The following is a 26,829-nucleotide window of genomic DNA, read 5'->3' as shown; positions in this document are numbered from 1 at the left end:
TCATCAGGGACAACCAGTTCATTCTGATTCATGCATATTTTCTCACACATCATACACATTTCCAGAGTCTGCTTTTGATTCTGTACAACGACCATTGTTAAAAGCGCTATACAAATATAATTGAATTGAATTGTTATGGTCTATTATTAACACTCGTGGACTGCCTCGTCTTCATTCGTTCGTCTTAGTACCATATAAGTACTGTCAGTCAAACACTGCTGGTTGTTATGTTTTTTGCCATTAAGTGTGTTTTATTATATTATTATTTATTTTTTATAGTGTTCCTTTTGTTCGATCAGAGAATGACCTGTATTAACCTATGTCCCGGTTCTTTACCGTTTTACCGGAAGGTGTCATGCGCTACCTACATAATCCTACAATAATGCACACACACACGCACGCACACACACACACAGAGAGAGAGAGAGAGAGAGAGAGAGAGAGAGAATATAACCCATATGAAACAATGTTGCGTTAAAATTATGTGCATCTTTATATGAGTGAAAATCTTTAGGTTTGCTTATGCGCAAAAAAAACCCCGGTACGATGAGTCAACTCGTACGCGCTTGACTTCCTGGTCTATTTTTATTTATTTTTTTCTCAGCTCCCAGTCCGGCGCTCCAACAAGCCCCGCCCCTTGAGCTCGCGCGCGGGCGCACGCACACACACACACACACACAGAGAACTCAGAGTCGCGCAAGTCAGTCGGTCGGTACGGCGCTGCGTGCGGATAGGAGTGCGTCTCGTCCCCGCGCGCAGGACAAAAAACCGTGGATTAAAGGAAAGCGCGCGCGCGTGTGTGCGTGCGTGTCCGGTCCATGCGCGAGCGCTCGCTCTGGTGGTCGCGCGCTGTCCGCCTCCTCCTCCTCGCTCGTCTTTTGCTGCTCATCCCGCGGTGAGGCTCTCATGCTCGGACGGGAGCGCGGCTTGAGCGGGACGGCGCTGCGGGAGAAACCGGAGTGTTCACAGGTAGCCGGGCGCGCACTCGCCTTCCAGACAACCGGTCGGGGTCTCGTTAAGGATATGTCGCGCGTGCAGTTTTTCTTTCTTCTTTTTCTTTTCTTTTAGTATAAGCTATAGAAATCCGGTTTTGCTTTGTGCTTTGTGTGTGTGTGCGTGTATGTATGTGTGTGTGTGTGTGTGTGATACGTGCGGAGTCGCTCGAGCAGCCCTTCAGCACCAGCACGTAGGTTCTTGAGCCAAAGGGAAAAAAAACACATCGGAATTAAGACCCAGATCGTGCATACGGATACGACATGTCCTTGTCTTTGTGCGTTCTTTCATTACAATAACATTGAACGACTTAAGTAATAGTGCATGAGGCATTAGGACTAGGGCTGTTGGGGGGGGGGTATAAATACATATACATATATACATATAGTGGAACGAGAGGTCGTTTTCCGTTTCGCTTCAGCGCGCCAGGGTGTAGGTTACCTCTCGTTTTAAGTGAAATCCGACATGACTCAAGCTGATGATCCGTACGGGATGGAAATACAATGCGTGACTAATATACAGAAAGAGAAAGACTCATGAATGTGAGTTGATGTTATATTTAAATGTGTGTGTGTGTGTGTGTGTTTAGAATATATGGAGACAAGTTTAGGCATGATGCCGGAAGCGGAAGACAGTGGAGATAAGGTGTTGGGAAGCCTGGCGATGGCCGATGGGGAGATCTCGGACCGCCGGCTCGGGCTCGTGGAGAAGATCCCGCTGGTGAAGCCGTGCTTTAAGAAGAAGCACGCGCAGAGGAAGCTGGACGCGAAGTGCCTGCGGGCGCTGGAGGACCCCATCCTGAGCTCCATGGACGACCTGTTGGCTGGAGACGGCATTTTCGTGCCGCGGACTACGGCGCCCGCGTCCGCGCGGCCGAGCCTGATGTGCGCCGCGGCGGTGGCGGTGGAGCTCGAGGAGAAAGCGCAGGGCAACGGCGCCAAGGCCGGCGCGGACAGGGACTCCGGCAGCGAGGCGACCACGCGGGACGCGGCGGCGACACCGACAGCACCGCCGGCGCTGGCGGCGGCGGCGGCAGTGGTGGAGGATGACAAAGCGGCGGCGGGTCACGGCGAGCTTTTCCGCGACAAGACCGACGAGGCCTCTCTGGATCTAGTGTTCGAGCTGCTCATGCAGCTGCAGTACCACACGCGCCAGGACGACGACGTGCACGTCTGCGTGGATTTCTTGCGCGGCGCGTGCCCGTACGGCAGCGAGTGCGCGCGGCACCACACCGCGCTGCCCTACCACTGGCAGATCCGGCGCGCGGAGACGCGCGTCTGGCAGAGTGTCGCCGAGGACGCGCAGGAGCAGCTGGAGAGACTCTACTGTAACCCGGACAATGAACAGGTCCGGCTCAAGTTCCTGTAAGTGCCAGTTCCTTTTCATACACACACACACACACACACACACACACACACCTGAATAGTGTGCACCAGTAGTGCTCTAAAGAGAACACCTCGTGTGTTTATATACTGCATTTACTATAAATAAATAAATATATAGAGTATATATTTATTTTAATCATTATTGACCTATGCTCTGTTGCCAGCACAGATGAGTTTTAAGGGTTAATCCCGTAGCCTTGAGGAATCTTGAATTTATTTATTAAATAATTTTTTTTTAGTGTGAACACTGTATTCACTATCATACATATACATTCTAATAATCTAGACATAGCAGCTAACCTTCCCCTGAACTTGTTGCATCCTGGATTCTGATTGGTCAATAGGTGCACTCGTTTTGTAGCTGCTATAAGGTAAATGCTAACCTGCCTCGCAGATGGGCGAGAACATTAGGCCTACATCACAGACTGATGTAGCATAAGAGGAATAAAACCTTGCCATGTGTGGTGTTGTAGGAAAATAATCAACCTACAGGGGTTAACAGTAACTGTGATTCATGACGCTGTCCTTCTGTTGACCATTGTGTTTTATTACTTATCCAGCATCCGATATGGTGTGTTTAAATAGTTAGGGCTTCGCTTCATATTAAAAGTTTAGTGAGGAATTAGTTTGTGTGTGTGTACTACTATAAATGTAGCCATGCATGATTTAACATCATAATCCAGATGTTTTAAACCACACTTAAAACTAGCAGAAAATATACTTATATTGTTTATAGTATAATAAACAATACTTTCACAATACAAAGTATTAGAGAAAAGAATCGCCAGGGATCTCCCGATACAATATTATCAAGATACTTAGACGCTGATTTGATTTATATTACGATTTTGTAAGTATTACGATTTTATAAATATCAATACTAAACAAACTTAGCAAATCATTTGTCCACAGGATGCTGGGCTTTGTGAATAGTTTAGAGCACCACCTGTAGGATTATAGAGAAACAGCAACCTTTTTTTTTCTTAAATGAAAACATATGAATTAAAATGTACAATTCCCATGATGATGATGATGATGATGATTATTATTATTATTATTATAAAAAATAATACAAAAAGTTTTCCCGCATCCCCCAAAAATATGTATGTAGTGTTTTTGACGTTTTGCTAGCAAAAAAAAAATGAAAATATTGCTAAAGAAATGCATTTTTAAATTCATTTCGTTCAGTTACACAAAACTCAGAAAGTTTGCGCAACTGTAGGAGAAAAACAGAAGTGTTCAGCTAAAAATATATTTTTTTCATATCAATATATTGATGTATTTTTACAGCAGCTCTGTTTTTACGTACTGCATCGTGGAACCGAATGAAAGTTTAGAAAAATGTGTTTCTGAGCCTTTGGTTTCAGTTTCTTTGTTATTTATGATAGTATTATTATTATTATTATATAATGCTTATTGAGTTTGAATCTATATAGCGTGGTACTGCATTTTGAATGCGATTTGTACAACCGCGAACTATATATCATGATACAATTTTGAGTGAGTTAGAGATGAGCATGTAGAATGTCCTGAGGCGGATTATAAAGCATTATAGTGGGTATGGGTGTGGGTGTCTGTGTCAGAGGCGTGTGGCTGCCACTCAAAGGGGGAAAATGTGTGAGTGTGAGTGATGGGAAATTTAGGCTAGATTTTGTTTGTATATGAGGTGTGTGTCATCTGTTCCCGCCTTGCTTGCTTGCTTGCGGCCCTGCTGAAGGCCCCGACACAAGGGAAATGGAGTAGTTGAATGACCTGTTTCTCTCTCTCTCTCTCTCACACACACACACACACAGTTCACATAGAGGGAGCCTCACATGGACAGTATGTCATTGACCCAGCTGTACACTGCACCCGTGTGTGTCTTGTGTGTGAGGGTCAGTGGCATGCGGATAAATGAGGCTCCAACACGCACATGCGTCCACACATTCACATATTCACACACACTAACACACACACAGACAGACACATGTTCAACTACTCAATGAGTTCATGCAAATTCTGTCTGGAGTGTAGGAAGGTGCACACATGCCTCTTTCAATCACGCTGTCTGTTACACGCACACGCACACACACTCGCTTATGGATTAAGTCACTTACCACACGGTGGGGAAACTTTTCCTAACCAGTAGAGCCTCAGTGTTTATGCTTTACTGAGTAAGGGATGTGTGATACATTGCACTGTAAAGCTTTTCGCAATAAATATGTTCTCATTCAGTTATAGCCGTAATAAACGGTCTGTCTCGCACCGCCACCTCTTTTTTAATCTCTTTTGAAGTTTTAATCTTATACGAACACACTTTTTTTTCAGTTGCTAGGATTTTTTTTTTTCATCCAATCAGCATCAAGGTACATGTATATGTGTAGTGTATGTATGTATGTGTGTATGTATGTGTGTGTGTCTGTGTGTGTGTATGCATCTGGGATGGGCACAGGAATGTTTGTTACTGATTGAGTGTCTTTGAATGCAAAATGACACACACCTCATAGCCCGGATGATTTGTCATGGAAATCCACCGTTACCATGGCGACCGCCATTCGACTCTTAGTGGAATTCCATTCTCCGTTAAACGCTGTGTTAATTATCTATACCTCTTTCACACCTTAGGAGTACCTGTGAAGTGTTTAGAGCAAGCGAACCCTCCTACTGTGACTCTCTCTTTCTCTCCCTCCCTCCCTCTCTGTGTGTGTGTGTGTGTGTGTGTGTGTGTTCTGGACCCCTAAGGGGCATAAGCAGGAGATAAGCACTGCATTGTCTGTGGGTGTTTGCAGTTGCCAGCTGTTTGCTCGGTGCCTGGTCAATATTGTAGCTAATTCCCGGAAAGGCTTTGAGCTACAGTGTGTTACCATGTCTCTCTCTCTCTCTCTCTCTCTCTCTCTCTCTCTCTCTCTGTGTGTGTAATGAATGGTTGGGTTGGGGGCAGGCGAAGGCATCATGTGTTAAATATTCATACCCCAAGTCCAGAATTCTCTGAAAGGAGAAACATAAAGACCCTTTAACCAAAAACATAGTCGATTAGCAAGCAGCTGTGATTAGCTAATAGCAACATAGCATGGATTCAGTCAATTTAAAACCATAATTAGGTTAACAACTAACTTTTTTTTTTTTTTTACCACAAAAAAGTAATTCATTCAGCTTGACTATGTGTGTTTGGTTCTATAATTAGCTCCTCTGCTAACGACAAGGCGAAAAACAATGTTTAATAGCTAGCAGGTTAGCGCTGGAAAGATAATCGCCTCAACAGATAAATAAAATATAATAAAATAAAAATCTTTATTTCAGTATATAAACGTACATAAACATTAGTTGATATTCCACCTCACATCAGGGTGATATTTTACCTGTAATCTGAGTCAGGTCTAACTCCTGAAAGTCAGAAAGATGGCCGCCGCCACCGGAGCTGCTGCCAAACATTGACTGTTATTATATATATAAATATGACTATATTATTATTTTTATTTATTAAATTTTTATTTTTATACAATTGAAGTGTGTCATAAATCATGTCTGGGAGTTTGTTTGATGGACTAAATGTAATAAGATAAGGAGTAAGATGGATGCTAGCTTCATAGCCAATTTGCTGACTCATTAGCCGCTCTTCTGTTAGCTGTTTGAACCTCCAGGGCAGAACTACCAAAATATGTAATGTTTATTCAGAAATTTGTTGAGTAAATAGGTTAATTTGTTGACAAAGAAAAATGATTTGCCCGAATAAGCTTTGTATTTAGTTTGCCCTTGGCGTAGTTGTGTTTTTGTTAGAAGAAATGGAGACGACTCAGAAGTCACGCTTTATGAGTGTGTAATCAGAAGCTGTTACCTGGGTGCGTGTGTGTGTGTGTGTGTGTGTGTGTGTGTGTGTGATGGTGACGATGAGGGCATTGACCCTTGACTCATGAATTGGTTTCTGTGCGAACAGTAGCCATGGAGAGTGACTATGTTTTTTCTCTGTGCGTGACTCCCGCCAAGTATCAAGGGCACAATGACCTGAAACCCGGCCGTTTACGTGTGATAACGTTTCTGCCAGCACCCGTCTGTTTACGTGTGTGTATGCATGTGTGTGTCAGGGAGTGAGAAGGCATGCGAGACAAGCTGTGGAATTGCTCACCGAGGCGAGGTCGCTCTGGCTTCATATTAAACACAGTGTCCTTTCTCTCTAACACACACACACACACACACACACACATAGGCTGTTTCTTTGTGTCACAACTGTGTAATCCCAAAAAGTACACACACACACACACACACTGACACTGACAAACCGAAGGGAACACCACGTTTGTGGCCGGACGTGCGCAGGAGACGAAACGCACCGTCCCTTCCCATCGGCGTCGTTACGAGCAGAGTGCGTTCTCGCCGCCCCAGAGTTCAGGAACTTCACGAAACCATTCAAGAACCACCCTCAATGACTTTCTGAGTGTCTCTTAGAGGAAGCGAGAGAACTCTCCAGCCCAGAATGGAAACAAAAAGGGGAAGCCGAGCACTCCGAGCGAGTCGGCCGCGGCTCTGTTACTCCCTCAGATCTCCTCGGGAGGAAGAGAGGAAAGCCCTGAACACTTCCCAAGCTGCTCTCATTAACACACTTTTATGATCCCCTTCACCTTCGTCACTTTTTTAGCGTTGTTTGCGCTAGGCATGTGACAGCTTAAAGTTTATTGTTGCGCTTACATCATACGGTGCGCTGAAAATGAATCACATGATACTAAGTGCATTCGTTCCCACTTAATTGAATTATGGGCAATTAAATCGTATTTATAGTGCTCTGTGTGTGTGTGTGTGTGTGTGTGTGTGTGTGTGTATGCGTGTTATGAATAAAATAGCATGTTGCTGTTAGGGGTGGGGCGATACAACCATAATCATGATTCATAGAGATTGACATTTCTGTGATAGACAATCTGTATTTAAACATGAAGGGAACACGTAGTCGGGGTTTGACATGAACCACACATACAACATACATTTAAGGTGTGTTCAAGTCAAACCGGGACTAAATGTTGTCTTCATTTTGTTTTTAGCAGTAAATATAATAACTAACGTGTTACGTGAGTGTGTGTGCGTGTAGATATGTAAAGTTAACGATTAAGTACAAAATGTTATTGCAATATCCACAGTATATTAAAAACAAAATACTTTTACTGTATATTATGCAATAAATGTATACATTAATACCAATGTTATAATGAAGTCCTATAGTTATTTTTAAAAATGTTAAAGTGACAATGCTGCATTAAAAATAACCAATAATAATAATAATAATAATAATCATTTGCATAGCAGGGGTGATGTAGTAAATATCATGATTTCATAAATAAATTATGCTGTTATAAGCACTTTTTAAAAAAATCAAGATTGGGATAGTTTTATATGTTTTTACATTTTTTTTGTGATTATAATAAAATATAACATTAATTAAAGTTAAAAAAATGACGCAAACAAGGTAAAACATGATCCGACCTTTATTTTTATGGAAATTTGAACCTTATTTTAACCCGGATCTTTTTTTAGAGTAAACGTAGATTTTCGCAAAAATGTGATTAAAGCATCATGTCTAATCCCATTGCTCATACGCGTAGGCTAATCAGCAGTGTATTGTTGCCTACAGTATGTATATATGTGTTGTGTTTTTATATGAAGTGACCTGGTGATAACCATTTCTGGAACGATAGTTCGTTCCCCTGTGTTTCCCCGAGCATTTCTCCCTTGGAATTGTTGCCGTAGCATGCATATGTGTGTGTGTGAACGTATGTGCATGTTTGCGCATCAGGGTGTGTATAATTGTCCAGGTGTGGCGTTGTGTGATCTGGGCATGCGGGAGGTTGTGCCATCCGAGCGTGAGAAAGGTTACAGGAAGTTGTTCTATTTGTGAGAACGAGAGAGAGAGAGAGAGAGACCAGATCAAAAAAAGGATAAGTGGGTAATACCATATGAAAATCTCTTTTTTTCTCTCTCTCGCGCACTCCAACACACTGAGCTGAACTTAGACCACAAACCACAGCAGGCCCCAAGGTACTTGTTGTTAACAGTGTGTTGTGTGTGTGTGTGTGCGTGTGTGTGTGTAGGCACTAAAGGTGGGCAGGGAGCCTGCAGCCGTGAGCTAATTATTAAACTGTTTTTTTTTTACCTATTTTTTTCACAGCTTGAGATAATCAGCACTTTGTTGTTGTTTTTTTGTTGTTGTTGTTGTTTTTTGTTTATAGAAAAAACATGAAAACCTTTGTAGATGAACCACATTCGTAAATTTATGAGACGTAACACCTTGTGTTTTTTGTAAGAAGTGAGACATCTGGATTATTGTGATTTAAAACCTAAAAAAAAAAAAAGATTTTTAAAATATATATTTATTTAAAAAATAAAGCTTATTTGCCTTTATTTATGAATAAAAAGTTAAAAAATGTTATTATTATGATTGTTATTACAGGTATCTTACGATGCATATTATATATCTTAGAAATGCATCAGAATCGTGACGGTTTTGTCGTACCGCTGCACGTCAGCACCACGCTCAGGGTGGGACATCGGCCATCTGCCGGTACACGGAAATCATAAGATACACGGAAATTATCGGATTCTTGTCGGAAGTGACGATAAGTAAAAAAGAAATGAGCAGAGTTGGAGGAAATCTAAGAAAAAAGCTCGAAGAGGGTGATTTTCTGCTGAGAATTTGGACAATAAGTAATGCACTGCCTCAGAGGTGACAAACAGGTGTGATTGTGTGTGTGTGTGTGTGTGGGTGATTGCATTTTGCAAAAACAATCTGCAAGGCAAAAAAGTGACGCAAAATGTGTCCTGGTAATAGTATGTGTTTATCTTTTCCTTCTTCCTGCTCAGTTTGCTTTCCTGTTCTCCCAGGACGTCCCGTTTTGTCCTCTTGTCCCTCCACCTCCAGTGTCCTCTATATGAGTCTGATGCATTAGTCAGAAACTGATCTGATTGCTTTGTACAGCGAATAAGAGTCTCTATATAGAGAAAAAACAGTGTTGAAATGTGTGTGTGTGTGTGTGTGTGGGGTGAGTGGCTGACGCATAGACCAACGAGCCAGGTACGGGTCACGGTCACTGTGGCACCGCGTCAGCCCATGCATGCCTGTAAAGTCCATGGGATACAGTTGAGAATTTCAAGGTTCTCTCTCTCTCTCTCTCTCTCTCTCACACACACACTCACTCAAATCACCATGACAACCTTATCAACATGTACAGCAGGAAATCTCCCCAATATAGTTCATATCTAGCAAAATGTGCATCTACAGCAGAGTTACAGCACTTTTCCACCACTCAGCTGAAAGATGTCCCGTGTCCCATGTCAAACACAACACCAATGTAAAACAACCCGAAAATGTTTTTCACTCTGTTGCATTTTTCGAAACGCCTCTGTTACAAAAGAGAAGAGAAACCTGAGAGAGAGTGTGTTGTGAAATCTAGGCTTTTAAGAAAGCTGCTGTGCGTGCATGCGTGCGTGTGCGTGTGCGTGTGTGTGCGTGTGTGTGTGTGTGTGTGTGTGACACCGTGCATGCTCATGCGTGTGCGTGTGTCTGAGCTACTCCATGTTGTGAAACCGAAGCTGTTCGGTTTCTCTCTGGGTTCTGCCTGGTTCCCAACATTTACAAGCATCCAGTGATAAAGCATAAACACATTACACAATTACATGTCCATGTGACTGTGTGTGTGTGTGTGTGTGTGTGTGTGTCTTTTGTGATTGTGTTACTCTGAGTACCCCATTAGACCTAGATTGAGTGGAAATGTGCTTTGGGCATTAGTACACGGTGCGGCTGTGATCCTCTTCAGCCCAGGATCCTTCGCATCGTGTTCCTGCTCGTCGTGAACGGTGACAGGAAGAGAGCGTTCAGGCAGTCAAGCAGAGGGACAGGGTGAGAGGAACACGGGCTTCTCTAGCACAGTGTGTTTCACCTTGATTCTCTTTCACGCCATTCTTCATTCCCGTTTTATCTTTTATCCTGCCTGATTTCACATTCCTGCGTGGTATTTATTTCACTCGTTTTCCAGTTGAGAGGAAATTGTTCCAGGCGTGAAGCTGAGGGACTGAATTGAAGGGATACTGCGGTGTCGTTCACCTTAACCCCAGGCTTAACCTCAGCTCAAAGCACAGCCTCCTTAATGCACGTTTGAATGCCAGTATGGCGTACTTGGGCAGGGATCGAATCCGATACAGAAGCCAGTTGAAGCGATATTAAGTGAAGTAATTCACTGTTTAGACTTGACGTCATCAGTGCCACCAGCACCACCAGGTTGCCACTTCAATCCTTGAGCGAAACCCTATCTGCCTCAGGGGGCGTTGTATCCTGGCTGACCCTGAACTCTGACCCCTAAACCAAGTAAGCCACCCGCTGCATTGTAGTCTAAACACGCAGACGTACCCGAGTACAGAGAACAAAAATAATGCAATCGATGTGCGCTTTCATCCAGCAAAAACCAAGACCGCGAAGGTCCAGAGTGAGCGCTAACTAAATACGATAAGCTAAAATTATCCGACATGTTTAATTGTACACACTCATACAGTTTTGGAAGCAAGGTTATTACTATTAGCAAGGATAATATGGTTTAGCATGACCATGCTGGTTAACCAGACAAGCCACTAACGTGGTGTTGTTGTTTAACTGAATGTCTCGTTCTTTGCGGTTCCTGATAAGTCGCTTAATGGTAAAAGAGGGCTTGTTTGTTTTTAAGTAGAAACCCGAAAGGAATTCGTTTTAAGGAATCTGACAGCAAGCGTTAAAACACATCTAAAAAACCTGACTCGCAGAAACTGAAGATTTTAGACCAGATCGTGTTGCAGCAATGCTGGGAAGGTGTTTTCGCGTGTGACCAGTGCATGCGGGATGCGTGCAGTCGACGCGGTTGACGTCAGCTAGCGTAAATGAAGCGTGCGAGAGCACTACGTTTGTTTCTGGAACGCAAAACTCTCCCTGAGTTGTCATGAGTCAGCAGCTACGTGTGCACCATCAAACGGGTGACGGTGCGATTTCAGAGAACTGGACATGCTGCCGCGGCAAAACAGCCAACTGCCGCACAGCTCTCGGGTTTCACTTCTCTCATGACCCAGGGTTGACTTTCAAACCCTTCTGTGTGTGTGTGTGTGTGTGTGTGTATTTGCTTGGAGTGCAAATGAACTAAAATGCCCATGAGAATATTTTCGTCCTCCCACTAACTGTATAGCATAAATACACAAGCTAGCAAAAAGAAAGAAAGAAACTACTTTGATATAATCAAATATAAAATATTTCCATATAAATAATATAAATAATCAACATTTATCACCTTCCCATCATGTACTGGCAGAAATGTGTGATATTTTCCTGTTTAGAAGCCTTTACAGAGCAATCTAGCAAGGTAATACTACTATACGCTAGCTAGCAAAGATAGCTAGCTGAAACACAGCAGGTAATTTAAAAATGCGTGATTTAAACGCTGGCTAGCAAGCTAACAACATTTATGTATGATGAAAAAAATTTTAAACAACGAAAAGATGTGTTTATCATTTTTATTTAGCTTTGCACGACAGACTTTTTAAGCTAGCTATTGTTTAGCCAATTATGGACTCTCGGTCACATTGGCCTTTCCACTTGTGTACTAATGGCTAGGTCACATGTCTGAGTCTGTGTGTGTGTGTGTGTGTGTGTGGTGTAGTGTAGTGTAGTGTAAATACACTGGAATGCCCATGAGAATGTTTTCCTCTTACTATTAGCAACATAGCATTAGCAGAGACCATAAATGTTATGAGGCAGCTAAAAAAAAAACACTTTACTGTTTAAAGATAATACACATGACAGCATATATAATTATGCTTTTTTAAAACACGTTTGTACATTGTTTACTGTCTGATATTTTCCTGTGTACACTATTCCTGTGTGACGCTAGCATGGAAAGTGTTGTAATACTGTAGCTAGCTAGCAGAGTTATCCAGCTGAGAGAAAACAATTGTACCTCAATTAAACTTCAGTGTGTGACCAGTTTGTTAGTAAGCTAACAACATGTCTATATTTGCTTTTAACTTGGTTGTATATATTTGGATAACTTTTTTACTTTTGTCCCACAGAAACATGTCGCTAGTTGTTGTTCATATTTGTCGAGTCATGCTTAAATGCTAACCTGTTATTTGGAATTTTTATTATTATTATTTTGTTGAGCCTAATTCTGGTTTCAGTGATAATGACAAGGTGTGTGTGTGTGTGTGTGTGTGTATTAACCACAGGTACCGAGTGTATGAGTGTGTAAGGGTCCCGTGTGCTACATCTTGCTTTAATATCGTGGCTGTCACAGTGTGTTTGTGGTTCAGTGAGATGTTCCAGTTCCTGATCAGGACTCGCTCCTGTGTACACTGCTTTATTTTCTGCGCCTCACTGACAGGTGGTGTGTGTGTGTGTGTGTGAGTGTGTGTGTGAGAGTACAGGCTGTAAGACACAGGATGTTCTACGTCTCTTTGTGTTTTGATCCGTGGTAATTGTGTCTGTGTGTATGTGTGTGTGTTTCCCAAAAGTCATGTCTAGTTTGAGAAGGGAATAATTTCTCTCTGTCTCTTTCACTCTCTCTCTCTCTCTCTCTGTGCGTGTGTGTGTGTGTGTGTGTGTGTGTGTGTGAAAGAAAGGCTGTGTACACATATTTGTTTTTGGCTTTATTTAGTAGGTCAGATGACATCTCTCTCTCTCTCTCTCTCTCTCTCTCTCGTTCTTTTTCGGTTTCTGATGACGTCTCTGTGATAAGACGATCAGTCTCTCTCTTGTTACCTGTCTCTCAGTGTCTCTGTTGGTCTCCTTTTTAGTTTCTTACTTACCCTTTTTCTTTGTATGTCCATGTCTCTCTCTCTCTATCTGTCTTTGTGTCTCTGTTTCTTTCTGTCTCGCCAGCTATCTGTCGGATCCTGTCTCTCGACCCGCCTATGCCCCCCTCTCTCTTTCTCTCTCTCTCTCTGTCTCTGTGTCTCTGTCTCTTGCTGTCTTTCACTCTGATTCTGTATGTCTTTCTTTTTCTTTTTCCTGCTGTCCGTTTCTTTGATTCTGTCTCTCACTCTCTCTTTGTTTGTGTCTCTCAGTTACCATGTGTCTCTCTCCCACCTTTTGTCTCTTTGTCCCTGGTTGTGTCCCACAGCCTATCTGTGACTCTTGCTTGCTGCCTGTCTGTTTGTGTCTCTCTCTATCTCTCTTAGTTCCCCTTTCTGTCTCTCTCTCTCTCTCTCTCATTATGTTTACATTTTTTACCGGCTTGTTCTTTCTTCAGCTTGCACTCTTTTTCTAGATCAGTTTCTGCTGCTCTCGTGGCGTCGTGCCAAATTTAGACAGAGCGAGAGCATGACACAAAAAAATCGAGCACTCATCTTTTTACTCTCGTATAAACATGCAGTTTCACTTCCTCTTCTGTATTGCATTTTCATCTCGTTATCATTCCATCTTTTTGACTCTTCGTGGACTTTCGAACCGAGTAGACGAGCCCCTGACATGGCGATCGCACCACAGCGTCTCGCCTGAGTCTCCGTAAACATTGCGTACACTCTAATGCATATGTTACGTTGTGATAATAAATGGCCACCCATGCACTGTTTCCCATCAGGTCAGTGTGTGTGTGTGTGTGTGTGTGTGTGTGGAGTTTCTGGGTTCTCCCTCAGGTTCTTGGTTTCACACGGGTTCTCCAGGTTCCCCCTGCTGCTCAGAATCCACACCTGGGGCAGATTGTTCACTGTACAGTACATTAAACTACCCCTGGGGTGAGAGATGATCAGGTGGATGAGTATTGTGAAAATTAATCCAAAAATTCTTTGGGTTTTTTTTTCATGTTATTTTTTTTTGTTGTTGCAAATCCATGGATAGATGAGAAGATCGATAAAAAGATAGAACGATAGGTAGACAGATTGCAATAAATTTAGTCATTTAGAAAGCCAGACAGATGAAAAAACAGGCAGACAGACAGTCATGACAGACAGATAGAAAGAAGACTGTTAGACGGGCAATAGAAAGGAACATAGACAGACATAGAGAGAGAGAGAAAGTGCATGAGTAAGAGATCAATAGATAGACAGACAGACAGAATACTGGTAGACAGAAAAACAGATAGATAGAGATAGATATATAGAAAGATAGACAGACAGATACATAGGTAGACAGTTACACTGATAGACACAAACGGACGGAAGAGACGGACGGATAGACAGAAGAAAAGACAGGTGGATAGCTAATAGATCTCTATTATAACTCTATTTTCTATTTGTTTCTATTCGGGACGCGGGCAGGTGAGGAAGCGGTGTGGAGGAAGGTCTAGCCGGCTAGTCGGGGGTCTGGGGAGGTCGGGTCGATGCCCTGAAGGATCTCGTCTACTCCGTTCTATTTGTTTGGTTGTTAAGAACGTTGAAAATGTTTAGTCTGACTCGTGCTGTGGTCTGTGTGAGGGTCTAAACATTACAGTCCTTGATGCCCTTCATGACAGCCCCGGCTTCCACTCTCTATCTTCTATCTCTATCTGTCTCTCTCTCTCTCTCTCTCTCTCTGTCTCTCTCTCTCTCTGTCCTGGTTTGACTTGGTTACTGAGCTGTGGGTTGAGTCCTGTCTCTCTGCTCCACACTGCAATTATGAGAGTCAAACCAGTCAGTTTTGCTCTGACAGGACCGCGTGAGCGAGGAGTCTTTTGAGTCACGGGTGACCCGGCGTGGTGAGCGAGGCGCCCACCCTGGCATCACGCCACACGCATAAAATTACCCGTGGGAACTCGCTCAAACTAACAGCGCTAAACTGTAATAACCTAGTTTCTAATGTTTAACTAATGCGTTTTTTTTTTTTTTTTAATAACACTGGCATATTTTGCATTTAGTTTAATTTATCGCTTAATTTTAACAGCTAATTCGAAGCTAGCCTGGTATTTAGCCTCTGAATTGTCTGGCTACGACAGCTTCTTGTCGCGACGCTAGCTAGCTGAGCAATAGCCTCAGAGTGTTGCTTCATCGACTTGTTTGCTATTCAATCCAGATTAGTGTGTTATAGAGTGAAGCGTGTTGCATGTTCGTGTGTGTGGATGTGGTAAATAAAATGTTAAACTATTGAAGGAAACTGGAATTTGGGTTAATGGAAAGATAATATGCAGCTTGTTTGGGTTTTTCCTTTTCTTCTTCTTTTTTAAATTCTCTCGTTTTCTTTTTCTTCTCTTTGTTTGAGTTCTGGACAAACTTTGAGTCACCGAGGAACTCGGACATGAATGAAGAACAGGCCAGGGTTTAATTGTGTGTGTGTGTGTGAGTGTATGAGAGAGAGAGAACACGTTCCTGCCTGGTGATTGGCTCGAGCTTTGAGTCTGGTCCGAGTTTTCACCCTCGCCCTGTAATCCTCTTAGAGTCGTTTGTTTGGTAGAGAGCGTGATCGACGAGGCTGTCAGGGGAACAGAATGAACCGTTCGGTCCAGAAACTGACCTAAAAAGCTCAAACTCATCGCTCCAAGCGACACACACACACACGCACACTGTTTCTCTGGAAGCTTTCCCATGCATGCAGTGTTTAATCTGCAAGTCAGCTGCAGCGAGAAAATGAATCGACTCTGAATCGACTCCTGGAAATGAATCAGTTATATTGGTCAATTGGTTTTTTTTGTTTGTTTTTTGTTTTGTACATGTGACATCCCACCTCAGGTCTGTGTGCATGGAGTTTGCATGTTCTCTCCCCATGCTTGATGGGTTTCCTCCGGGTACTCGGGTTTCCTCCCACAGTCCAAAGACATGACTGGCGTTCCCAGTAGTGTGTGAAACTTCGGGCACGAGGCGGGGTACACCATGGACAGGTTATCCATCACAGTTCTGGCACTTTGTCCGGGTGTCCCCCCGCCTCCTGCCTGAAGTTTCCTGGGCTGGACTCCAGGCTTCCTGCGACGCTGTGTGTAGGATAAGCGCTATAGGAGATGAATTAATGTACATGTGACCTGCGAAACTGAACAAAAGGGCAGAGCTATAGCGCCACACACACACACACACACACATATAAAAAAAAACATTTCTCGTTATGATTATCAGATTATTTATTTAGCAAACATTATTTCCTGTTCTCCACCATTGAGTATTTTTTTTATCTGATTTTCTTAAACACTTTTTGTTTATTGCTGTACCAATATTTTCATTTTCGTTTTTTTTTCTTTTGTTTGTAGCTTTATTTAATAATGTCCTACATAGCAAAGGAATTAAAGGACTTCTATGGAACAAAACTCGCTCAGGGACTTCTCAGACACACTTCAGCTGACACACACACACACACACTGAGTTAAAAAAATAAATAAACCAAAATGGAGCACCAATGCGTTTCATAATGTATTCATCAATATGTATTAATATTTAAGGTATAAATGATGAATGTCCTGTATTAGGAGTAAGAGCGGTAATTGTATTTTGTGTTACAGAGCTTCAGGAATTCATAGACTAATATATCAGTTGTATTGACGTCGCCGTGTGTGTGTGTATACATCTAATTCTGACGTGTCCCGTTCTTACACACAGGGGTCGAGTGTTCATGCTGGACTTCAGCGCCATGAGGGTGTGCGATCTGGAGTTCGACCTCGTCAGACGGTTGTCCACGCCCTCCAGCTTCGGAGCCGAGCCGCCCAGTACGGCGAACCCCGCCTCCAGCACAAACCCCGCCCCCAACTATCTCACAGTGTGGAAATATTACTGCCGAGATAACTTCGGCTGGAGGGAGTACTCGGAGGTGAGCACGTTACACACCCCGGCTGTAGAGTGAAGGTTGTGATGAGATGAGATGAGAGCTGAACGAAATGAAACCTTTAAAGGTTAAAGGAAAATAATCAACATCAGAGCGCAAGACATCAGAGCTAATTGTATCTGTTTATAGTTACTAAATCTTCTTTGATCTCTGACGCTGGGAACTCCTTACAAAAGAAAAAAGTGTTACGCCAGGGTTATACGAATGAGCCGTAACTATAGAAACGGAAAACAAATTAACATAAACTCATGCCGAACAGCTTCCTGGATTCCACAGTGCCGGCTAATTGTTTTGCCTGTATGTTTAATTGATCTGCGGTAATTTTATGATTTCATCTAATGTAACATAGTTAAAAAAAATAATCATTCGAAACACATGCTGAGCGGGACGGCGAGCCGATCCAAAATACTGAATCAACCCTTATTTATTTGACAGCTTGTGTAATTTCATTATCTGTGAATCTGTTTAGTGTGTGTACGTGCACATGCGCGCGCGTGTGTGTGTGTGTCCTGGATCTCACAGATATAGCGAGGAAACATTGTGTTCTGCCTACACACAGACGTCTGAAATCAATCCATCGCATAGTTTTTTTCTTTTCCTTTTTTTTTTCTTCTCTCGAAGTAAAGCTATTTATTTCCTTACACAAAGTCTGGGCTCACGGATGCCGTCTGAGTCGCACTCCAGATGAAGCCGGAGGGAGCGTGAGAACCGGACGGATGTGTCCAGGTTCTCTCTCTCTCTCTCTCTCTCTCTTCCTTTAGAGCTGTTTCTCTTCATTTCGTTTGCCCCGGCTTAAACTCTTAAACTTTTAAACTTAAACTCGTCTTTCTCTCCCACGGTGTTGTGTGCGTGTGTCTGAATCTCTCTCCCTCTCCCTTACGCATGTCTTTGTCCCTGTTTGTTCCCGCAGCCTGTAGTACGTTTGATAGAGGAAGCCACCGAGCGAGGGATGAAGGAGGTGCGCTTCATCACGCTTCAGAACCAGTACATCCTGAACATCCGCGAGGGCTTCCAGCAGAACGCCGTCTTCGGTTTCCGCCGCCAGATCAAAAAACGACCACACTTCATGTCCTCTGTTCGGCTCTCGCCCTACCTGCAGTGAGTGTCCTCATCATCGGGATCTCCTCATAACACACACACACACATCAGTGGTAGGTGGTGAGAGGGATGGATGGATGGATGAATAGACGGATAGAATTTTTCAATGCGACATTATAATCAGTTTAATCATAAATCAGGACAATCTGATCCTGAATTTTGGCAAAGACTAAAACATTTTAATGTGCCTTTTATTTTACTATCCGGGTTTAGTATTATTAGTATGATTTTTATTTTTTTTCAGGGAAAAGGTTATCGTCTCTACTAGATTCCTCTCATTAAACTTCAAAGGTGTATTCTTAGCGTGTGTATCCAGGTTGTTTTTATGACATCATAAATGAAGCGATTGTAATTACAAAGGCTGATTGAAAGCAGCTGAAATCGGTGACTGAATTTTTTTTACCGGTCCTTAAAAGCTGGTTTTAACGATCCTCCCTTCATCCTGATTTTTCTTTTTTCATCGGATCGTTTCTCTTCAACACACTCACGCTCCAACAGAGTGGATGCTCATATCTCAGGAACCAGTAGAACTAGGAACAACCGACTTCACAGTTCCTCCAGGAATTGTCTCTCGTTCTGATTACGTGTATCAGACAACACTTCCTGTCTGTCTAAAGCAGAACATTTCGATGCGTCGAGATGAAATTCCGTGTTGGTTATGGAGAAATAATGACGGGGCAGATTGAAGATGAGAGATCTCGTAAAGAAAGGCGATACCGAGTCACATCTAGAAGAGCGAGAATTCCTGTTTAGTCTTGTGTATCAGAGAATACTGTACGTTCAGATCCAGTTGTGCGAGCGCTGCACATCGGGTGTGTAAATGATTAACTTGTGCACACAGAAATGAGCTGAAATCTGCTCATGATTGATTGGTGACTTTCCCCTAAAAGGCTTTTGGAATTCCTTGGCTCTGAGAGCTCGTACAGGAAGGTAAACTATAGAGAAATAAACGGCATGTCTGAGAGAATGCATGGAGCCCTTTGTTCTGATTCAGCCGCTGCAACATCCCTTCGTCGGATGCTCGATTATAAACAAACGCTTGATTTTTCACTTTGAAACCCAAGGCGGCTCGGGGGGTGAACGCACGTTCAAGCAGCTGCGTTCGCGCCGCTTCCCCTCCGATAACGCGAGATATCTCCTGCCTGCCAGACGCCTCAGCTTTCGCCCTCTGCGTCCTGTCTGATTGCCGACTCCGCCCGGGTACGCTCTGTGCTTCCAGAACATTCTGGACACGGAGCATCGACGCTTCGCGGCAGCTTAAACGATGTCCCGGTGTACCTGCGTTAACGGCCTGTCTGGCCCGCTCGGTCAGATACGCACTCCAGAGGAACAGATGGAAAGCAGCAGATGTGAAAAGGAGAAATGGAGAGAGAGAGAGAGAGAGACTGAGAGGAGAAAAGCGTAAATTGGTTCCAGACAATTGGAGCCGAGTGAATGAGAGAGGAACGTGACCGTTCGGGAAGCTGGGTGTTTTTTTCTTCTTCTTGCCAGACACTTTTTTTTTCTTTCTTTTTTTTCCTCGAACTGCTGTCTCTACTTGACTGGGAGTTCAATTCAGATTAACTTTATTTGTCCTTTCGAAAAGAAGAAGATCGGCTTCATGGCTTTATACTTGGAGACTCAAAATATTTTTTTGTTTGTTTTTTGTTTGTCACTTCTAGGAAAAAGAATCCGTTTCTCGATGCTGCTCTAGTCTCGCGTTCATCCAATTAAATCCTCTGAAGAATGAATAGATAAGCCCCGCCCACCCTGTTTCATGCACATTTGCATATTTCCAGGCTGCTTGCTTCACTCTATTTGCTTTTCCAGCCATCGCCCGATAAAGGAAAAAAAAATTCATTTACTTGAAAGAAGGCGGGGTTTGTGCGAGTTGACGGTTAGGGGAAATTTTATTCCTGGAATGCCACTTCCTTTATACTGTCAGTACCAGTTATTAATATCGTTTGATCTTCCACTCTGACATATTAAGACAATCTTTCTTCGACGGTGATCGCGGCTCTTTGGACACTCGTCGTCTACGATACCGTCCTCGTCACAGGAGAGTCGTCCACACCGCCTGACTTCCTGTTTAAAAAGGAAGTACATCAGCTTACGGAATCAAACCGCCGCTCTCCCACTGTTTGAATACATCAGCGTTTTTTATTTTGCGAGTGCGTCCCAGAACCTCAAGGCTCCGGTGGTCAGAACGGCACGGTGTGTGACCGGCAGGATGAGTACGGCCTGGCTGGAACACGGTGTGCCCAGAGCCTGGGGTGGAAACCTTTATCCTGAGTGGCAGCCTGACTGCGTGTTATTGTTCAGCCTCGCCTCACACACGCAAACATAAATAAAATCTCACACGCAGGAACACTGTTTACACGTCACACACATGCATAGACAGTTTGCCGAAGTACATCCTGCCTTTCCCTTCTTTTCTTAATGTATGTGTATATAAAACTTCATTTCCTCATTCCTCCCAGGAACATGTGGGGAAAAAGGGCCTCGGTGATTTTAGGAGTGGCTGTGAACACAGCACGACACGCACACACACACACTCACACACTCACAGAATGGGGCAGGACTCAGTACAACAAAGGTTGAGGATGACTCAGTAGGCAGTCATGCCGACTGAAGCAGTCAAGTCTACCTGGCTGGAATGTATACACACACACACACACACACACACACACTCACACGTCAGAGAGACAGAAAGAAAGAGACAGAGAGCACAAACAATCATGAACCCCGTACTACAAACACCTGAGCACACAGACACCATTTCAGCTGCTTTTCCCCAGGCAGGAATTCAGACTCTTTTTTTTTTTTTGTCACACAGATTAGCGCAGTGTGTTCTCGTCTCCACGTGAGCGGAAACCAACAGAAAAACCCGAAACACACCCTTTCTGTAAAATGTCAGGCCTGCCCCGTCGCCGTGCCTCGCCGTGCCTGTATGGACAGGCACACGCTTCAATACGGAAGTTGTTCAAACTTGCAGGTCACACATCCCCTCTCCGTCAAACACACTCTCATTCTAAAGCCAAGCGAAAAAACATGGCGCCGAAATTATGTTCAAACTCCTTCTAATCATACGGAGTCTGACGAGTTCGGCTAACGCCACTGCTTAGCTTTGCTTATTTATAAAATTACAACTTTACTTCCTTTATTTTTCTGTTAAAAGTTTTAAAATGAAATAAAGCATATATTTAAGAGTCTCGTGACGTAGTAATGATAATAAGACGCTAAGAGCGTCTGGCTAACTTGACAAAAGTTCAAAATCTTTCGTTTTTGCATTTGGTAGTTATTTAGCTAGTTAGCAATGTCATATACGGTAAATTAGCCGGCTATAGTCAACATGTCTAACATGTCAACATTATTAATCTAATATTGAGATCCCAGTCTAGCAGTGTGCTTACTAGCAGTGTGCTGGCCAACTAGCTAGCATGGCTATAAAAGTTATAAAACCGTGGTTGTTATGCTAGCATCAGATTTTAGCTGTTTTTCCCACCTGGTAAATACATAGTTGTACATATTGAGTATTATTTGTAAGTAATAAATTCATACCTATGTCGGTTTTTGAGAAATGAAAATCTTCACATGCTAGTTTGCTAGCAGATACCAAGCCAGCTAATGGTTAAGACAAAGTTATGGTTTCTTTTTGATGTAACTTTTAGCTTTTTGCTGATTTTTAATCAATAAGATGTGAATAAGTTGCTATATATTTTTACATTTATAGTTATTTATAGTTTCACTTGCTAATAATGATATTTGTGAGAATCATTAGCAAGTATTTTGTTTTTATTTTACTATATGGTAAATAACCGTCCAGCTAGCTAATATGGAAAATGTCAGTGATTAAAACATTACACTTTGACATGTCTGGCTGCTGTTAAATAAACAGCTCCGCTGATATACTACTCATGGTTATCTGTGACAAATTTAAGCTAGCAGTTAGCTAGCTAATTATCTAACATGTCTAGTAACTATGATGAATTAATCAAATCATGGTTGTCATGGTAACTTTAGCCGGATTTTGGCCGCTTTGCGTACTGGTAAATAAGTAACTTATATGTTTATCTGTAAGAAATACGAGCTAGTTTGCTATTTTTGACACGCGGATTTATAATAACTAAACAGTGAAATAAACTGTTATTCTCTAATACCTTTTTTTCTAGTTTTTGTTTTCCTTTCTATAACACAACATGGAAAATGTTAGGGATTAAAAACACGTTTGGTAGATGTTAAGTAAACAACTTTCTGTTGACTAGAAGTTAGCTAGCAGATTAGCTAACATGGCTTGTAACTATAATAAATTAATAAAATCAGGGGTGCTTTAGTTAGCATGAGATTTTGACATCATGGTTTTAAATAAATCACACAGAAACTGAGCGAGATAATGAAATCTCACTCGTGCGTCCACGACAAAGGTTTGCTAGCTAGTTCGGGAGCACAAAACAAGCCGACTAGTTCACTATGCTACTGTTAGGGATGAACAGAAACTACATATTGGCTGCTCTGGTACATAAATCGCAATTTCTTTTAACATTTATTGCTGATATTGAAGTAACTGTGATGCATGTGTGAGAAATGTGAGGTAGCATGCTAGCATTTAGTTAGCCAGCTTATTTCTGAGATAATTGAACAACAGCAGAACATAAAACAATTTTATTGTCTTACACAGATGGTTACCGACACATTTGGTGGTAACTTTCACTTTTTTTTAACATTCACGCTCAGTTTGTGGCGGGAATGTTAAAAGTATAGCGAAGTAAAGCTGAAGAGTTGATTATTAGCTTAAACGGTGCTGTGAGCTAAACAACATGGTGGGTAACATGCATTTATTATTTTTTATTATTCTTCCTTCAGGACTCTTGGAGGTCTCAGCGGTCTGGAAGTTGTCGTGTCGCAGCCCCTTTCACCCACGCCCTCCTCAGGACCGCGGGTTTTCCCCGAGACGTGGGTTCCTATGAACGCCGAACAGGACTTTGTCCAGGTGCCGGTGTTGCGCGAGGACCGCAGCTACCGCACCGTCTACAACCTCTTCCACAAAACGGTATCGGAGACCAAGTTCCGCATCCTGAAGATCCTCCGCGTCCAGAATCCGTTCCTCTGGGAGAAATACAAGCGGTAAGAGGTTGCTAATAATAAGAATGCTAATATGTATTGCTGTAGGTAGTCTGTATGCTAATCTGCGGGGTTAGCTTTCACTGTCCCGAGGTAAAACTTTCACTTTTAAGATTTGTTAGATAAAACTCCAGCACTGAAAATGAAAACAGATCCGGCTAACACGGCAAGCATTAGCATTAGGATTAGCATTGGCGTGCAGCTCACAGCACTAGCGCTTCCACTTTAATCTCCGCTGTTTCCTGTGCAGTCATCTCTGCTGTTCTGAGATGACTCTGATGTTGGTTTTGTATTTTGGTACAAACCACGGTAACGGCCCTCGCCTTGTATTTGTAGGACGGAAACAGGTGTGTGTGTGTGTGTGTGTGTGCGTGTGAAATGAAGTTCAGAAGCGCATGTGAAATGTGGAACACACTCAGAGGAAGTTTGAGGGGGAGGGCGAGGTTTAAGGAGTTGTACTGGTGTGTGTGTGTGTGTGTGTACGTGCATGCATGTGTGTGTGTGTATGTGGGAGGAGCATGGTGTCGGGGTCCCAGGTTCCAGGCTGTTTTCGTGTTTCAGGTCTTGGGGGAAAGGTGTGTGAGAGGTGGGCTGGTGCTAAATCGCGTGTGTGTGTGTGTGTGTGTGTGTGTTTGTGTGTGTGCGTGCGTGTATGCGTGCATGAGCAAGATCGTGCTGCAGGTTCAGATGCGTGCCGTCTCCTGAGGTTGTGTGTGCATGTTTGGAGTCCTTGTGGGTTTGATGGTATAAATTATCATCATCAGCGAAATCGTAGCTCCACCTGTATGTGTGTGTGTGTGTGTGTGCGTGTGTGTGTTTAGACAACAAGACTTTAAATCTATAGGTACTTTTCCACCGCAGGATCACAGAAACTTTCCACCAAAGATTGTAGGGTTAATTATAGTTCCAGGAACCTTTTAAAAAGTTCCTGCAAAAAAGTTGGTACTTTTTCAACGTTGATGGAGGTTTTTGTATTAAATTCATCTCTTTATCATGTTTGTTTCCTTTCTCTCTCTCTTTCTCTTGATCTATCTGTCTCTCTCTCTCTCTCTATCTATCTGTCTCTCTCTCTTTCTCTCTCTCTATCTATCTGTCTCTCTCTCTTTCTCTCTCTCGATCTATCTGTCTCTGTGTCTCTCTTTATCAGTACTTTGTTTTTCACACCTTTTGTGAAAAGTTTTACATCCTTTCTTGTCGACTCGGTTTCTCTTTGTTTTCTCTTTCTTCTTGTATCTTTTTAATTTTCTTTTTTCTTCCATTTTCATTTATTTCTCAACTTTTGGAATATATTATCTTCTTTTGTTTTCTCTTGCTTTTCTCAAGTTTATTTTAATTTTTTCATCGGTTTCTCACGTTTTTATTTACATTTTTTCACCATTAAATCATCCTCCCTTTTTAATATTTTTACCTTCGTAAAGAATCCCCCCTTTTTATCCGTAAAGAATCCTCCCTTTTGATTTCCCTTTTTCACCCTTAAAATTCTCGCCATATATATAATTTATTATTTATTTTATTTTTTTATTACCTTCTTTTTTTTCCCAAAAAAATCATCACCATATCAATTCCTTAAAAAATGTTTCTTTTTCTTTTTTCTCTTTTTGTCTTTTGTCTCTTTTTTCTCCTTTTTTAAGTTTCTTTTTGTCTTTACTGTCAGTACAGCGAGGGCGAGTTTCTTTCTCTCTTTTCTCGCCTTCTTCTCCTTTCTCATATCCATCTCTGACTTCACTAATGAAGAGAGTTGAAGGGGACAAAAATAGAAAGAGCGAGATGTAATATGTTCTGTGTGTGTGTGTGTGTGTGTGTGTGTGTGTGTGTGCGTCTGTGTGAAAGACTGCTGTGTGCCGTGCTGTGACTAACCGGGGCTGATGTGTAGCTGTGGGGTCACAAGAGGTCAGGCAGCGTCATGACAGCGTGCCTGGCGTAACCGCACACTCTCTTACACACCCACCCACACATACACCCACCCAACCCACACACTCACACACTATAAGCAACAATAGAGCCCCATACAGGCGTAATAAGCTGCTGCCGTTGGTGGGTTTCGCTCGGATGCTGGTGCTCTCGTGAGCGCTGCGTATTTTAAGCGATGCGTTGAGTCGTCTCTGATCCGACCCTCGCGGGGTGTTAGAGAATTCTCCACCCTGTTCTCGGATGAAGCCGAATGAAATTAACTTCTGTGGCGTGCAGCGACGAGACAGAAAAAAAAATCTCACTCGAGAACGATGCTGAAAGACGCAGGTTTGCATCTGGTAGTGGTTACGTTCGCTTTTTCAGCTGACGTACCGAGGTGAACCTCCATCTGGAAACGCACAAACCCGAGCCGTTAGAGCCGCGGCGAAGCAACGACACGACTGTGAGCTCTAGAAATGATATTGGAGTGTGTTAGTATTATTATTATTGTTGTTTTAGTTGGCTTTCTGAAGTTCTTCTCATATGAGGTTACTATTCTAGTTACAATTAACCGATGTGGAACATCTCAGCATGCGGTTCTCACTTCCTCACGCTGTATCAGATGTAAACAGGCGTTCCCTTACCCGTCTCTCTTCTTCTCTTCCTTAAAAGTGTTCTGTCTCGTTACAGAGAACTTCTAAATCCTAATCAGGTCTCTACATCAGCCCGCCTTTAGAAGCTCATGCCTTTACTTTGCATATCGTCTTCAGGCTCGGATTATTTGCATACCGTCCCGGTTCTGTCACGTTGAAGCATCGTGTGGCTAACTAGCATCTCTTTCTCTCTTTCTCTCTCACAGGAAGAAGGAGTACATGTCGCGGCGTATGTCGGAGACGGAGCGCCTGTTGAACGAGCGCCACCTGTTCCACGGCACCTCGCAGGACGTCGTCGAGGGCATCTGCAAGCACAACTTCGACCCCCGCGTGTGCGGGAAGCACGCCACCATGTTCGGCCAGGGTAGCTACTTCGCACGGCGGGCGGCGTATTCGCACAGCTTTGCACGACGCTCGCCGCGCGGCATCCACTACATGTTCCTAGCCAAAGTGCTGACGGGAAAGTTTACCGTGGGCAATCCGGGCATGCGGCGGCCGCCCCCGATCTGTCCCCGCCAGCCCGCCGGAGACCTCTTCGACTCGTGCGTGGACAACTGCGTAGACCCTCAGATCTTTGTCATATTCAACGACGACCAGAGTTATCCGTATTTTATTATCCAGTACGAGGAGGTCGCGAACACCGTCGCCATCTGAGCGGACGCCACATGCACAGGAGGACGTTAATCTCGTTGGGGTTTTTTTTGTCGGAAGTCACGGACGGTACGAACCGTTCAATCGGCAGCGCGCGCATGTTCGAGGAACTGATTTCCAGGCTTCCATTATGCGGCGCAGTGTGTCCGTTCACGACTCCCCATCCCACTTTCGGTTCAGCATTGACTCTCTTTTTTTTTTTCTCTTATTTTTAAAGGCCCACACCCTTCCCATGTCGCTGCCATCCGTTTTACTTAATTAATTTCTTGTACATACTGTATGCTTTCCTTGTTTATATTTGAACTGTGTGCTTTTTGTTCATAAAAATTATTTATGTTAGTTAATGTAAGAAATAAAGATTGAAAGTGAA

At 43.1% G+C, this 26,829-nt stretch overlaps 1 protein-coding gene across 1 annotated transcript; it reads left to right on the top strand.

Moving 5' to 3' along the window:
• The first annotated feature begins 678 nt into the window (after nt 1-678).
• Nucleotides 679-26,829, top strand: tiparp (TCDD-inducible poly(ADP-ribose) polymerase). The gene is made up of 6 exons (XM_053500543.1): nt 679-969; nt 1,583-2,357; nt 16,845-17,052; nt 17,978-18,165; nt 23,008-23,268; nt 26,015-26,829. The coding sequence occupies exons 2-6, from the start codon at nt 1,588-1,590 to the stop codon at nt 26,460-26,462; spliced, it is 1,875 nt and encodes a 624-aa protein (XP_053356518.1). The 5' UTR covers nt 679-969; nt 1,583-1,587; the 3' UTR covers nt 26,463-26,829.

Source organism: Clarias gariepinus, chromosome 7 (assembly GCF_024256425.1).
Source record: "Clarias gariepinus isolate MV-2021 ecotype Netherlands chromosome 7, CGAR_prim_01v2, whole genome shotgun sequence".
Lineage (NCBI taxonomy): Eukaryota > Metazoa > Chordata > Actinopteri > Siluriformes > Clariidae > Clarias > Clarias gariepinus.
Note: the sequence above shows the minus strand (reverse complement) of the source record. Positions and strands in the feature narration are given on the sequence as shown.